The sequence below is a fragment of the Silene latifolia genome, chromosome 1, assembly GCF_048544455.1.
Source record: "Silene latifolia isolate original U9 population chromosome 1, ASM4854445v1, whole genome shotgun sequence".
In the NCBI taxonomy this organism is placed as follows: domain Eukaryota; kingdom Viridiplantae; phylum Streptophyta; class Magnoliopsida; order Caryophyllales; family Caryophyllaceae; genus Silene; species Silene latifolia.
The window spans coordinates 501,876-518,092 of NC_133526.1; the positions used below are offsets into that span (position 1 = coordinate 501,876).

General features: G+C 33.1%; 1 protein-coding gene across 1 annotated transcript; it reads left to right on the forward strand.

The window, feature by feature from the left end:
* The first annotated feature begins 1,951 nt into the window (after positions 1 to 1,951).
* LOC141657843 (uncharacterized) lies at positions 1,952 to 5,686 on the forward strand. Its single transcript, XM_074465374.1, has 2 exons — positions 1,952 to 2,297; positions 5,592 to 5,686. Exons 1-2 carry the CDS (start codon positions 1,952 to 1,954, stop codon positions 5,684 to 5,686), a joined length of 441 nt encoding a protein of 146 aa, XP_074321475.1.
* The last annotated feature ends 10,531 nt before the right edge of the window (positions 5,687 to 16,217 follow it).

Genomic DNA, 16,217 nt, shown 5'->3' on the forward strand with positions numbered 1-16,217 from the left:
GGCCTTGTGCTTAAGTGAGGACAAGTAATGGGCCCAGAAGTACATATCCCATCTTATTGGGGTTGTGTTACGACCGTGGTGGGTCGGGTTGTTATAGAGATTGTGTCGGAGAATCAAAGGGTCTTTACCCCGGGTCGGTTAATAACAGACAATATTCTGGTGGCCTTTGAACTGTTGAAGAATTCACGAAGCAATGGGGGGCATATGGCCCTCAAATTAGACATGGCTAAGGCATATGATAGGGTGGAGTGGAGGTTTTTGGAAGCGGTCTTGCTACGCATGGGGCTCGACGTGGGGTGGGTTAACCGTGTGATGGGTTGTGTCACGACTGTCTTCTATAGAGTCTCGGTGAATGGGTCTCTCTCCGAGAAGTTTGTTCCTGAGAGAGAGATTAGACAAGGTGATCATTTGTTCCCTTACCTCTTTATTCTGTGTGCGGAAATGTTGTCGAGTTTGCTACGGAGGAGTGTTGAGAATGGGGCAATTAAGGGGATTCAGGTGTCACCTCACGCCCCGATTGTTTCATATTTATTGTTTGCAAATGACAGCATTATTTTTACGCGGGCTAAGGAGTCTTAAGCGGCTATTGTGCGAGATATCCTTCGGGATTATGAGAGGGCATCCGGGCAGCAGGTTAGTCTCGACAAAACAACCATATCTTTTAGTCGTGGTACTTCCATGGCACGGCGGGAACGGGTCCTGGGGATTTTGAATGTGCGGGAGGTGAAAGAGCAGAAACGTTACCTAGGCTTACCTACTGTCATAGGAAGGTCGAAGTAGGGGCTCTCTAAGTTGATTTGGGATAAGATAAGCAAGCGTTTACAGGGATGGCGGAGAAAGCTACTCAGTAAGGCGGGGTAGGAGATACTCATAAAGGCCATAGGCCAAGCAGTTCCAACCTTTGCGATGAGTGTTTTTAGGCTATCGGCTAATTTTTGTAATGAACTTCGCTCTCTTGTTTCGCGGTTCTGGTGGGGCACGGATAATGGGAGGAGGAAGATACCTTGGGGTGGCGTGGAACAAAATGTGTCGGCCTAAATGTCAGGGTGGAATGAGCTTTCGTGATTTTAATAAGTTTAACTTGGCTCTACATGGAAAACAAGCTTGGCGATTGATGACGGAGGATAGCTGCTTGATGGTTCGCGTTATTATGGGGAAGTATTTTCACGGGAGGGGTTTATGGAGGCTGAGCTTGACGCGAATCCTAGCTACATGTGGAGGGGTATTTGGGAGGCTAAGGAGGTGGTTCGGCTGGGAGCGCAAAAGAGGATAGGTGATGGGCTGAGTACGCGCGTTTGGAGTGACCCATGGGTTCCCGGCACAAGCTCGATGAGGATTATCTCACCTCGAGGCACGGCGAATGCGGATATGAGAGTGGCTGAGCTTTTCAATGTGGACGGACACGGCTGGGATATTGATAAGGTAAATAGCTTACTTCTCCCTTTTAAAAGCACTCGTGTTTTACAGATTTGCCTTAGCGATACTAGACCGACAGATGATTGGTGTTGGGAGTCGGAGAAGTATGGTGACTATACGGTTAAGTCGGCTTATCGGCTTATTATGGAGGAGAGCAATAGAGAGGAGACGGGTCAGTCACACTACGAGAAGGAGAAATGGCTTTGGGGTAAAATTTGGAAATCGCCAGTTTTGCCTCGCGTCAAAGTGTTCTTCTGGCAGCTATGCAACAATGCTATAGCTACTCGAAAGAACATAGTAGCCCGTATAGAATTGACGGATAATTTGAACTGTGTGGAGACTTGTCTCCATGTGGTTCGGGATTATGGTTGGGTGGAAGGGATATGGGAAGAGTTGGGGATGGAGGTTTTACCTGCGCCGGGTTTTGGGAAGGTGAGGGAACGGGTGTTGGGCCATTTGGGAGAAGCGAAATAAGGTGCTCTTTGATGGAGGTGAATGGCGTGGTGATGAGGTTGTTCGGAGAACGAGGGATATTATGTGGGATATGGATGGTGCGATGGATGGCGGGGAGAAGGACGGGGGAAGACCGATGATGATTGATGGTGGGGGAAGGTGGGAAAGGCCGAGAGAAGGGTGGTATAAAATTAATGTTGATGCGGGTGTGGCGGAGGGAATGGGGACGGGCTTAGGGGTGGTTTGTCGGGATGATTCGGGTAGTGTGCAATGGGGAGTGACGGTTCAAGAAGCGCAGGTAGTCTCTCCGGAAATTGCTGAAGCATTGGCGGTGCTACAAGGCATCAAGGAGGCAAAGCAAGCTGGCATTTCCTTAGCTGTGATCGAGAGCGACTGTGGAGGAGTGATCGAAGATTTGAAGATCAATGGTCTGGACGAAGTGAACTTTTTTTAATTTATAAGGATATTTTGCGTCTTTGTAGTTCGTTTGGGTCTATTTCCTTTAATTTTGTTCGTAGAAACTTTAATAGAGTGGCACATGGTCTAGCTCATACAATGCCATGGGTTGCTTGTAGGCGTAGGTGGCAAATGGATGTTCTGGGTTGGCTGTTGTCTTTGGCTTGCGATGATTTAATAGTAAGGAATTAACCCTTACGGGTTTTTATCAAAAAAAAAATAATCTTGTTGATATGGCCCAAGACATACAACGGGTTAATATATGTCGAGTAACTGAGTTTGTGCATTGAAGCCAAGCCCAATTGTTTTTTTGTTTGTCAGCCCACAACCTATAATTTTTTTAACAAATTCATGTAAAGACTAAAATGAACTTAAAATGGTCAAATAATCAATAGGTCTTGGTATAGACGGGTGGGGCGAACAGACGGGTAAAGACCTCTAATAAAATGGGTAGGGGGACTAGGTGGGGCACCCCCATGTGTTTTCCACTTTATGACAAATGGATATTTTGTGAGGGAAAATGGTATCCGTCCATACATATAGACGGATAGTGTCCGTCTATAAAGAGAATTTGTGTCAAATAATATAGATAACAGAATGCTTAAATATTGGAAAATGAGTTAGTGTCACCCGGTGACGTCCAATCTCGGCGTCACTCTCTTACTTGTAATAACTGGGGGTCCCAATAATAATGGGTACATCACAAGCATGTGATGAAAGACCCAATAATAAATGGTGCATATGAGAAGGTGGCGCCGAAATTGAGTACCACCCGATGACGCCATATTATTATCCTTAAATATTAGCCAAAAAAACACTTCTTGTATTTATAGTTTATACAATCGTAAATCTTTGAATGGGCACAATGACTAATCGCAATCTAAAAATTAAACTAGTTGTTTTACATTCTTATGATTTTTAATGGTCCCAAACAATGATACCTTAGCAAAATTGGATATCCGATCTCAATTTTTTTTAATACACGTATTCGATCCTGTTTAAACCGGACATCTGGATTTTAGTTTCTTTATATTTTTTACTCTGTAGCTTTTAAGTCTGGACTAGTGTGTAAATCGTGCATAAATGTACGGGTATGATATGAGTTTATACATAACAATTTATTTATACATGTAAACAATTACGTAGATGTTTAACCAATAGAAATAACATTAAAAAATTAGCAATTTCATACAAACACTTTGTTACAAAATACAAATTACGAAAATAGAATATAATGTATGCTTACAGCAAATAATATTCGAAATACTCAAATATTTCATGGTAAACAACATTAGAAGTTAAATTATACGTGCCAATTTCATTTTTCCAAATAAGTATTTTCAAAAGTTTTTTAATGGTCAACCTCGAGATAGCAACATAGAGTTGACCATGACTAAAAACAAATCTAGAAAGATAAAAACCAACATAGAATAGAGACTTGTATGTGTATGTAGAAGAATTATTTGGAATACTACTTTTTTTTTTATGTGATGGTATATAAAACCTCTCATTTCACAATTTGAATTACTCAAAATCGATCTCACATACTTTACTCAGGAAGTAAATAGACCCGCTTAAACAAAACTTAGAATTCATGTACCACTGCACGTCTGCACCGGCACTCTTTCAGTGTTATTTGTCTCATCCAAATTATATAAACAACATTATGAATCATGTCTCTCCTACATTATGTAACATTTTCAAATACAGTCCGTTGATTTTTTCATCGAAATCTGGACTACATGACCTAAGAAATACTCCCTCTGTCCCGGTCATATGTTGTCCTTTCCATTTTGGGGTGTCTTAGTCAATTGTTGTTCTTTCTATTTTAAGAATGAACTTCATGAATAATTTGGCCATTATTCACACTCAATTTCATCCACATGTCATTTAGTAATTAGGCATCTGTTCTTTCTTTAGTCTTTGTGCCAAAATCAGAGGGCAACAAATAATCGGAACAGAGGGAGTACATTGGACAAAATGGGTTGAAAAAGCGGTTGAGGTTACCATGGCTGGAAGGTATGATCGGTGAGATGATAGAGGGGGTGTAGTATCACATTGTGAGCAGTAATGAGATGACTCATTTCATGTAACCTGTAATGGTAAAATCGTTTAACCACAATGGCTTTGTCTTACTTAGAGATGGCAATCCGGGCCGGGCTAAGGCGGGCGGCACGGGCACGGCACAAGTCCGGTACGGGCACGACACGACACTGATGAATAATACTGATGGCACGGGCACGACACGAACGGGTTGGAGGCATGCCGCGACTGCGTTCTTTTGGAAATTCCCGTGCCTAGGCACGGCACGACCCAAGCAAGGAGGGTCCGACACGAACTAGGCACGGCGGGCCTGGCACGGCACGACCCAATATTTGGCCCGTTTCTTAATTATTAAATTAAATTTCATTTTTTAATTATTTAATTAAATTTAGTACATTAAAAATACAAGTAATCAACTAATCAAGACATCAAGTACATTAATATTTAATAAAAATATATATTTAAATCATTAATATTCATTATTTATATAAAAAAAGAGTATGTAGAAAAAAAATACTAAGGTTATTGGGCCGGCCCACGTGCTAGGCACGATAAGCCCATGAGCCAGGCACGGCCCGAGCACGAAAGTGGGCGTGCCAGGAGCGGGCCGCGGCGGGGATTTGGGTGAGTGGGCCAGGCACGACAGTACGACACGGCACGGTCAGCCCAATATCCGTGCCCAGGCCGGGCCATTTTTTGGGGAAAGCACGATGGGCCAGCATGCAGGCCGGCCCAGCACGGTCCAATGCCAACTCTAGTCTTACCTTTTCATTCGTGGGTATAAAAAAAGCAATATGGACAACTTTCTTGCAATAAACATTGTAAACAAACACTAATTATCATCTCAAGATCAAAGCACCATATAAATAGTAAAAATAGGATCATATCCATGTGGCATAATGGCCATCTCACTACCTTCTTCTTCTACTTCACTATTTCCTCTGAAATTGTTAACTAAATAGCAATGCAATTCTTTTGAACAAAATTTAGACCAATCCGGAATTTTGTTTTTAAGGAAGAGCAATCGTATCAACAATGTAAATTAACAGGTACAAAAATCTGTTTTAATAATATAACCAAACTTCATCGGTAACCATCAATGTGAACCTAATAACAATGATTGGTTCCTATTGTAAACACCCTCGAGTTTCTGCTACGCTACGCTGCTGAAGCAAGAATATCAATCGTATCCCTAAATCTGTTTTAGGGATGCCTAATTGCAGCCTATGCTTCAAACAGTGAGCCATCTATCGATGAACTAAAGCCCCAACAGTCTATGCCAGACTTACGAGAAAATGGTGACCGTGTTTCTGACTGAACTTCAGAAATCTCTATTTCATGCCAATGATGATCATTAATTTGGGAGAAATACCGGTCTTAGTAGAGTATTTCAGAAAAGTTTTTTGACTTTTTTGACTTAGTGAAAGACAACAGTGATACAACACAAAATTTTATTTTTACGGTTATAGGTTACGATGTACTCACAATTAACTGAAATAAAAAAAAATTATGAGAAATATTGACTTAAAACGGTCTTAAACAGAACTCATTGGTAATATACAAGGTGCGTAATAGGAATAAGCTAATGCATGCTTAATAATGGATTCATTACGTAAATGGCGGCCTCATTAATAATCTTCATTCTTCAATCGTTATGGGCTAGGTCTCAGTTTTTCATTTGCTTAATTTTTCACTTGACGATAACTCGTCTAGTGGCTCGTGGCTCGAACCCACAACTCGTGAATTTGGCTGATGTTAGGGTTGGCAAGGAATATTGGCTAGTTGTCACCACTTATTTCGGCCTATGCAAGTCATTTCAAAATTTGTTTCCATGTTTTAATTGATGATTAAACGAATTTACGAGGAGTTTATAATAGTAAAAAAAAAAAATCATTTTAGGTATTGCATTAGAGACGTGCTTCTAATGACGGGATTTTACAACTCTGGACAACAATTTAAGTTAGTGAGGAGGAAGAACGTGTTACTAAACATCGACTCTGACGAAACAGACGAGTCTGAGTTACAAAATGCGATCGAGACTGTATCCAGATTGCTACAACCATATGACGCTAGCATAGTCGAGTATACTAACTAACTATGCATTAATGCATACACAAAGCGCATCCCAGCCTCCCAGGGGCCAGGGCACTATGTCGTAATTTACTCTCACCTACCGATCAAAAGATAGAATTAGCTAATGGCTACTTAATTCATGCCTATTAAATTATTTCAAATCATAAATCATTTGTTAAGATAACATCAGAACATTATAATAATTGTGGGGCCAATCGCTACGTAATACACCTAATAAATTATTGGGTTCCAATAAATACATCATTTGCTAAACTAACATCAGGTAATTATTTTGCTAATTTTGATGAACTTTCATTTTATCCTACCCAAAAATGTTTAAAAATGTGGTTTTAGCAAAGATGCGAGATCACAAGATAGGAATTAGGCTTTGATTAACAGGGGACCAACATAGCGGGAAAAGTTAGTTCTGTACGTTTTGGGTAAATTTCTATTTTTAGGTCAGTTTTCATAATTGACTCTTTATTTTTAACATTAACAACTAGTTCTATTACCCGTGCAATTCACGGTTTTAACTATATTGTTACATTAGTGGTGTTATACAAGCTCAATCACATTGTCTATGAGGACAAAAGGCTCTCGTAAGAAGAAAAAAAAATATTAATCAATACATATATTATATATATATTGTCATATTATATTGTCAAAATATATTTGTGTTATGTAAATGTCCACAAAATACTAAACTTTTGCCACAAATTATTAGTATTTTGTCACGAATATTTCTATGTTTATTAATATTTTGCCACAAATATTGTTATTGTTGTTGTGGTTGTCTTCGATTTTCTTATTCCATTTTATTTTTATACTCCATCTATCTCGGTCATTTTTTGCCTATTATTGTCCTTTCATCAAAAACAGTTGAGTTATGTACTTAATTCGACCTAAAAAAGATTTTCAAAATAGAAATATGTATATTTTTATTTGCGAAGTCCAATTCAAGGTAGACTGAATAGTTAACATTATCTTGAAATAATATGGTGAGAACTATAAACGCTGAATAAAATAAACGATGATTATCCATAAAATATATTCTAAAAATAAAATTCTAAAATATATTTGATGTTTAATGCTTGTTTCAACATTTTTTCCTTATAAAAAAATCTATACATGATACGTTTTTTTTTTATATAAAAAAATAATTTATAATTGACAAACACCAATACAAATATGCCTTTTTATTATTTTTTGTCGGTCACTAATTCAATTATCATTCAATATATATTTTTTTTGGAGTAAAATTATCCATCAATGTTGTATTATAATCAAATATTAAATACAAATTAATGGTAAAAGTGCCACGTGAAATAATTTTTATGCTTTAGGTCACTTTTTAATTATATTGTATAGACTAGTTTGAATGCCCGTGCGTTGCAACGGGGTAATAAACTTATTTATAAATGCAAAAAAAAAAACGTTAGAAGGGTTTAATGTTTACATTCTATGTCTAATGATTGCTTTACATATTATTAAAATATCTCTTTAAAAAAAAATAAAAGATTAATATATACGTGAGTTAACTCTTATTTATAATCATATAATCACCCTACCTTATACTAATCTTTCGATGTGGGACAATTCTATTATTTATATGTAATATATTCACCAAACTTGGATTATTTTTTTGATGTGGGACAATTCTACTATTTATAGATAATATATATTCATCAAACCTGCATTATTTTTCAATGTGGGACAAATAACATACTCAGAATTACACTATCTTTTTTCCACTAAGTTCGACATCCAACCAGATCCTGAATACCGAATACGGACAATTGCTACTCATTATATCTAATAGTTATATTTGAATTTAATAATATGATCAAGTACTCTCCATTAATATTTGTACGTTGTTTTTCTTCAAAAAAAAAATTCATAATTGAGATACAGAAATTTTCCGTGGTACACCTTAATTTTGTCAGATTTTTCGTGTTACCCCTACTTTTAAGAATCTGCCTACGGTACCCTTGAGGTTCCATTTTTTTGCCCATGGTACCCCCTAATGTAAAGGTTATTAAATGGACGTTAAGTTTGATGGTGTGACAATAAAATAACGATTAAAAAATAATTCCCCCTTTATTGTTTTATTGGTACGAATATCTCTTTCTTTTAAATGAAAATTTAATTAACTATATCATTATAATATTAGAAATTTCTCATGGTAACTTTGAACTTTGATAGATTACACATGGTACCCCTAATTTTAAGTTTCTACAAATGGTACCCTTGTGTTCACCTTTTTCTTTCTCAGAATACCATTTGACAACTTCCGTCATAAGCCCATTACTCTTATGACTTGGGACGCCTTTTTCTTTTGTTATCTATTACACAAACACTTCATTATCTAATTCCTAAATCCATATTTTATTTAATAAACTAACATTTAATACCTAAATAACAAAACACAAATAGCATGGCATGCTCAATTACTCATCTAGTTACTCATATGAGTAATAGCGTTATGAAAATAAAGTAAACACAAGGGTATTATATGTAGAAACTTAAAATTAGGGGTATTATGTGTAATCTTCCAAAATTCGAGGATATCATGAAAAATTTTCGTTATAATACTGACCATTTTATCTCTCTTTCTCCCACCTAAAAAAAATGTTACAACTTTAAAAATTTAACATTTAATTCAAGATTATGTTTAAAGTCTCTTATATAATAAGTATACTTTGAGAGATTAATATATTTGGGGTGATACCTAAGTTCCAAGGATAAATCCTATTTATAATCATGGGATCACCCCAGCTTATGATAATCTTTTGATGTGGGACAATTTAACTATTTATACGTAGTATATATATTTATCACACCTACATTCTTTTTCAATGTGAGACGAATAACATATTTAAAAGTACACCATATTTTTTGAACCTAATTCGACATCCAACCCGATTTAATAATAAGTAAATACTATATTATCTATTAATATTCATACATTTGTTTTCTATTTTTTTTATCATAATAAAAATGTGCAAATGATATGAACCTATACTCTAATGATAGAATTTTTTTTAACACAATTCTAATTATATTATTTAAACGTAGTATATTTACCACACCTACATTATTTTTTAAATGTGGGACATATAAAATCAATAGGTAGAAAATATAATGATATAAACTTTTAAGAGCACTCCAAGACAATACTTAAGATACTCAAATGATTTTGGATTGATGCCTAAGTTCCAAGGATGCCTCTTATTTATAATCATGGAATCACCTACCTTATGTTATATTTCGATGTGTGAAAATTCTTTTTTTTTATATGTAGTATATTTGTCACACTTATATTATTTTTCAATGTGGGACATATAACATACTATAAAATACACCATCTTTAATATGTGCAAATTATATGAAATCTATACATACTCTAATGATAGCATTTCTTACCATGAATCTAATAATATTATTTTCATAATTGTTTTACCGACATTATTTCTTTAGTTTTGTACTCTGTCAAGAGACTACCATTAGTAAAACCTTTAGTTTTGTATTTTTTGATTTTCTTGCTCATGTTCTTAACTCTTCCCCGGGTAGTTCCCAACGATTTTCACTTTATTTTTTTATATCATATCGTAATGATTGAAAATCTTAAGAGCTCTTTAAAACAATATTTATGAGACTCAATTTTTTTTGGGTGGATCATAAGTTCCAAATATGCCTCCTATTTATAATCATAGGATCACATCACCTTGTACTAATCTTTCGATGTGGGACAATTCTACTATTTATATGTAGCATATTCACCGCACCTACGTTATTTTCCAATGTGGGACAAAACATACTAAAAAGTACACAATTTTACATATTACGAAGTACACCATCTTTAATATGTGCAAAGAATATGAAATCTATACTCTAATGATAACATTTTTTACCACAAAGCTAATTATATTATTTTCATAATTTTTTTAACGATATTTTTTTGCCAAATGAAATGTAAAAGGTTGATATAAAAATTGGAAATATCACTTAAATATAATTTAAGAAATATACATATTATAATAATTAAAAGATTCTCCACTTTATTTTTTACATTAAAAATTATACTTTCCTAAATTGATTTTTGATGATGTGGACGCTCTCAGATCGCTCGAAAAAACTCTCTTTTATATATATACTAGGTTGAAAGCCCGTGCGTTGCAACGGGTTAATTAACTTGGTTATAATGAAAAAAAATGTTATAAAACATTAATGTTTACATCTAATCATTTGTTTACATATGATTAAAATATCTTTTTCAAAGAAAATAATTGATAAATACATACACGTCTATTGTTTATTGATTATGCGAGAAAAATAAATAATAAATAATAAATAAATTTTGCTATTAAAGAGATAATAATAGAAACTCTAATAAGAGATCTCTAATAAGCAATACTTAAAAGATATCATATTATGGAGATAATGATATCAACTATTAAGAACTCTCTAAGATATTATTTAAGAAATTCAAAAGATTTTAGATTGATATCTAAGTTCAAAGGATACCTTCTATTGATAATCATATGTTCACCCCACCTTTTGCTAATATTTCGATATGAGACAATTCTATTATTTATATGTTCAATGTGGGACATATAACATACTAATGGTTTCGATATGAGACAATTCTATTATTTATATGTTCAATGTGGGACATATAACATACTAACTCAATGAGTAGATTATACAACCTGTTGGATGCAGTTGTATGATGTAGAATCCGAGCTGTGTACTAAAGTTTTCGAGTTTTGTTTAAAAGAATCTGAGCTATGCTGTAAAGTTTTTGAACTCACACACTTAAACATAAAAAAATAAACTATTACAAAACTCAGAAAAATTACGCATAAGCTCGGATTAATGTATAGGGTTGTACAATGCTTATATACAACTGGTTGTATAGTAGTATTTGTGATACTAATGGGTGCCTGGTTGGCTAGTTTGGAATAGAATGGAATGAATTGAATCTATTCAAGTGTTTGGTTGGGTGATTGGGGAGGAGTTAGATACTCAATAGATTCTAACTCCATCTCAACCCCTTGGAAACTCACACCCACCTTCTCCCCTTCAAGAAACTTCATTCCTTCCCCTTACTTATTTAGAATGAACCAAACAACTTTGAGATGGAATGGAGTTGGAATCTCATACATCTATGATATCATACTCCGTTCCATTCCTTCATCTCGAACCAAACGACCCCTAAGAAGTATATCATCTTTAATATATGCAAATAATATGAAATCTATACTCCAATAATAACATTTTTTTTACCATGAATCTAATTATATTATTTTCATAATTTTTTTAACCATATCATAGGATCACCCCATTTTATGGTAATTTTCCGATGCGGGACATTTTTACTATTTATACAGTATATATTAACACCACTAAATTATTAATGTGGGACAAAAAACATACTAAGAAGTACGAAATACACCATCTTTTTTCGCACCTAGTTCGACATCCAACCCGATTAATACTATACTATGTTCATACTTTTTTTTCTTTTTTTTATCATGATTAAAATATGTGCAAATGATAAGAAATCTATACTCTAATTATACATTTTTTTTATCACGAACCTAATTATATAATTTTCATAATTTTTTTAACAATACTTTTGCAAATGAAATGTAAAAGTTTTTATATAAAATTATAAACATCACTGAATATAATATAGAAAATATATATTAAAATAATTAAAACATCCTCCACATTATTTTTTATATCATATTATGGAGATAATGATACAAACTCTTAACTCTTAAGAACTCTCTAAGATAATACTTGAGAGACTCAAAAGATTTGGGGTTGATATTTGAGTTCCAAGGATGTCTTCTATTTTTCGATGTGGGAGAATTCTAATATTTATACGTTCAATGTAGAACATATAACATATTAAGAATTACATCATCTTAAATATGTGCAAATTATATGAAATCTATACTCTAATGATAGCATTTATTACCACGAATCTAATTATATTATTTTCATAATTTTTTTAGCGACATTATTTTGCCAAATGAAATGTAAAAGTTTTTATATAAAAATTAGAAACATCGCTTGACTATAAAATAGGAAATATATATTATTATAGTAATTAAAAGATTTACCACTTTATTTTTTACATCAAAAATATTATTTATAAAACTTTCCTAAATTAATTTGTGATGATGTGGACAGCCTAGAATCGCTCGAAAAAACTCTCTTTTATGTATATATATAGATATATAGATTTAGTAAAAATAAGAATAATGTGGCGTGATTTTTATTTGTCTTATATAGATTAGTCTAACAAAATTAACCTAAAACTAAGTTTGCACCCGCGAAAATCGCGGACTTGTTCTATTTGTCCCATTTATTTGCTTTTGTTGACGTCCATCTTTAACTAAAATGTAAATTTTTTTTATCGCGAATAAGCTATAAACCAAACATTTGTAAATATTTTGTTCTTTTACATTATTTTTCATGATCATAGTAATATAGATAGAAGTTTTAATTTGAATTTTATTTCCATATATTTTAATACATGTTAATATTATTCATGAATATTTTGTAGTCAACAATTTAATGTAGCTAATTTTATAACTATAAATGTTTGTTTAAATTTTTTACAAATTTGTTATTTTTATATATTTATGATGTACGTCATAAATAATTAAACTAAAAACGGCTGCGTCGTTAGATCGATAAACAAAGCACTCCAAGATCGCGGTTACATATCTGATATGTTTTTTTAAGAAAGTTAAATGGATACTATTAATTTAACTTTTCCTCAAAATCTATACTTTTTATCAAAAATATACATGTAAAATAGAGAATCTCGCCGATGATGAATGGTGATACTTTGTATTAAGCCAACTAAAAGAGTAAAAAATATGTTTTCGTTTTTCACATTTAGATCCAAACATGTAATCTCCACTTTTTAATAGCCTCCTCACAATCAATAATCTGCAAATCGAGATAGTTAAAATTAAAATTAAATAAGCATCATCTTAATTACAAAACTAACTATACAACTTATTTAACGTTTAAAATTTTAAAATCTTAAAAGATAGAAATATGGAGTACTTTTAAGAAGACTATGAAAGTTTGAATCACATGCATATATACACTTTATTTTTCACTTTTTCGTAAGTGTGTTAATTACAATATTTAAGATGGTTTTGAAATAAATCAAAACTAACAATATTAGAAATTGTGAAGCTTTATAATCCAAGATATATTAGATTTTTCATTTACCACATATAAGACCTTTTAGCTACTATCTTTATTACTAATGAGGAATTATATGGATAAATTTTACGATTTAAATTTAATAATGAGAGTAAATTCTTAATTTTTTTTTTGTAATTTAGTACATGATCTTATGGTTTCCACTAAAAATATTATTAGTAACTTTATAATCCAAATTATTAGACTTTTTATTTACTACATATAAGACCTTTTAACTACTATCTCTATGGTTAATGAAGAGTTAGATGGATAAATTTTGCGATTTAAATGATGAGAGTAAATTGTTAATTCATATTTATAATTTAAATCATGATCGGTATTATGATTTCTATCAAAAAATATTAGTAAATTTTATGAAGAATTTTAATAAATAAGTGTGATGTAGCCTTAATATTAACCAATACTATAAAAATGACATGTGAATTAAAATTAGATTGGTGACGGGAACATAAAACCAAGTCCTTGAAAGTTGCCTTGATTTCGAAATATTCACAAGGTAAATATTCCATGGAGAATTTCGGGGACCCAAACACCGCTTCGTTGTTGCTAGTATTATACACACTAGTTGGACGATCGTCTAACAGGTTTGCAATGAACGTCCATGGCGGCTCGTCGTCATCAATATTAGAACCTGGTTCACAAAGACTATATATTTCCTTCTTATAATCGGAGAAAAGAACTCCAAATGTAGGATCGGAGATTAGAGAACATCAGCGCTTGTTTACTGGACTGCATGCTACTACTGATTGACAAGACTAAAGTCTAAATAATATTTGGGTTAACAAATTGTCATCCAAATCTTCAATTGTTTTGTTCATTTTTGTGATTTTCTGTGTTTTTGAGTGTTTATGCAACAATATACTTCTTCATACAAGCAGTCATCATCTTAATGCCGTATATATACAGCAAACTAGAGTACTAAAAAGCATCTTATACAAATCGTGGTCACTAAGAAAAGTACTAAAAGCATCATTTTATTCCTAACTTTACTTTTTCGGTATATTATCGGGTTTAGTCCGGATTTGAGTTAGGTAGAAATACTAGGGCGATAATTCCTAACCTTACGAAGACGTGTCAGTATGTGGTTAAAATATAGGTATCGTAGACAACACATCTAAAAGTCCAATCCCACTCCTCTTTATTATACGTAACTAGTTTTATTATCCGTGAAATTCACAGGGTTAGCTGTATTGTCACGTTGGTGGTGTTATACAATCCCGGATTTGCGGTCGCACTGAGCCCTATTAACAAAAAGGACTCGTAAGATTTTTTTTTTTTATCAATGTATACTTATACTACCATAATATATTGTCAATATATTATCAATATATATTTTCTACAATTTACTAAACGTTTGCCGTTGATTATTAATATTTTGCCACAAATATTTTTACGGTGTTGCCAACGGTGAATGGCCGACGATTAGTGGCCGGCCGTTGATGTACTACACTGATACAATTTTGTTTGTTTGTTGCAGTAGTACACTAAGGCCCTGTTCTTTCTGGCTTATTTTCACCTACTTGATTGATTGACTCGATTGATTGATTATTTCATTCGATTCGATTCACTCCATCATTGATTCGATTCGATTGATTCAGCTCCATTGATTCGATTCATTTCAATCAAATTCTCCATTCGATTCGATTCGATTGATTCACTCCATTAAGTTCAAATTCATTTCAAATTTACTCATCTTAAATTTAATAGTTATTATTAATTTTGTTATCAATAATACTATTTTTTTTAATATTATTCTTTATTATTATTATTATTATTATTATTATTATTATATTTAATAATAGTGTTAATAATAGTGTTATTAATAATGTTATTAATAATTTATTTATTATTATTATTATTATGAATATTATTATTAAAATGAATAATATTGTTGTTGTTGTTGTTAAAATGAATAATAATGTTAATAATGTTAATAATAATATTATTTATTATTATTGTTGTTATTATTATTGGTATTATTATTATTAAAATTAATAACATTTATTATTAATATTATTGATGGGGCACGCCCAACCGACTTGACCGAAGAGCCAATACGGGTCATACAAGTCAACACGCTTGCCAACATGGTTACGGATTAAACTTGATACTCTACGAATCACGAATTGTTAAAAGCGAATTCTATCAACTGATTCACGAAAATACATATAACACATTTTCTATAAGCGAATCGCGAATCGATAAGGCGTATTCATAGCGAATATGGTAACTATGCTTGCCAGCCATCATTTGAGGTACACATAGAAATCTATAAATACCTCATTATTCACCCATCAATGGTAAAATACTTCTCACCAACAACTTCCTCTCTCTAGAAGTAAGACTATTCGAGCTACTATGAGAGGGCACGGAAACCTTAGCTTCAAGCAAGGTCCCAACTATCCAACAAGATCGTAAGGCATCGTGAGAAGGACCTATTGCGAACCCTTTGAGGCCCTATTTGTCACGCGTGAAAGATCCATCCGGAGAGAGCAAGCATAGGTTCGAGGTGCCATCGTCTG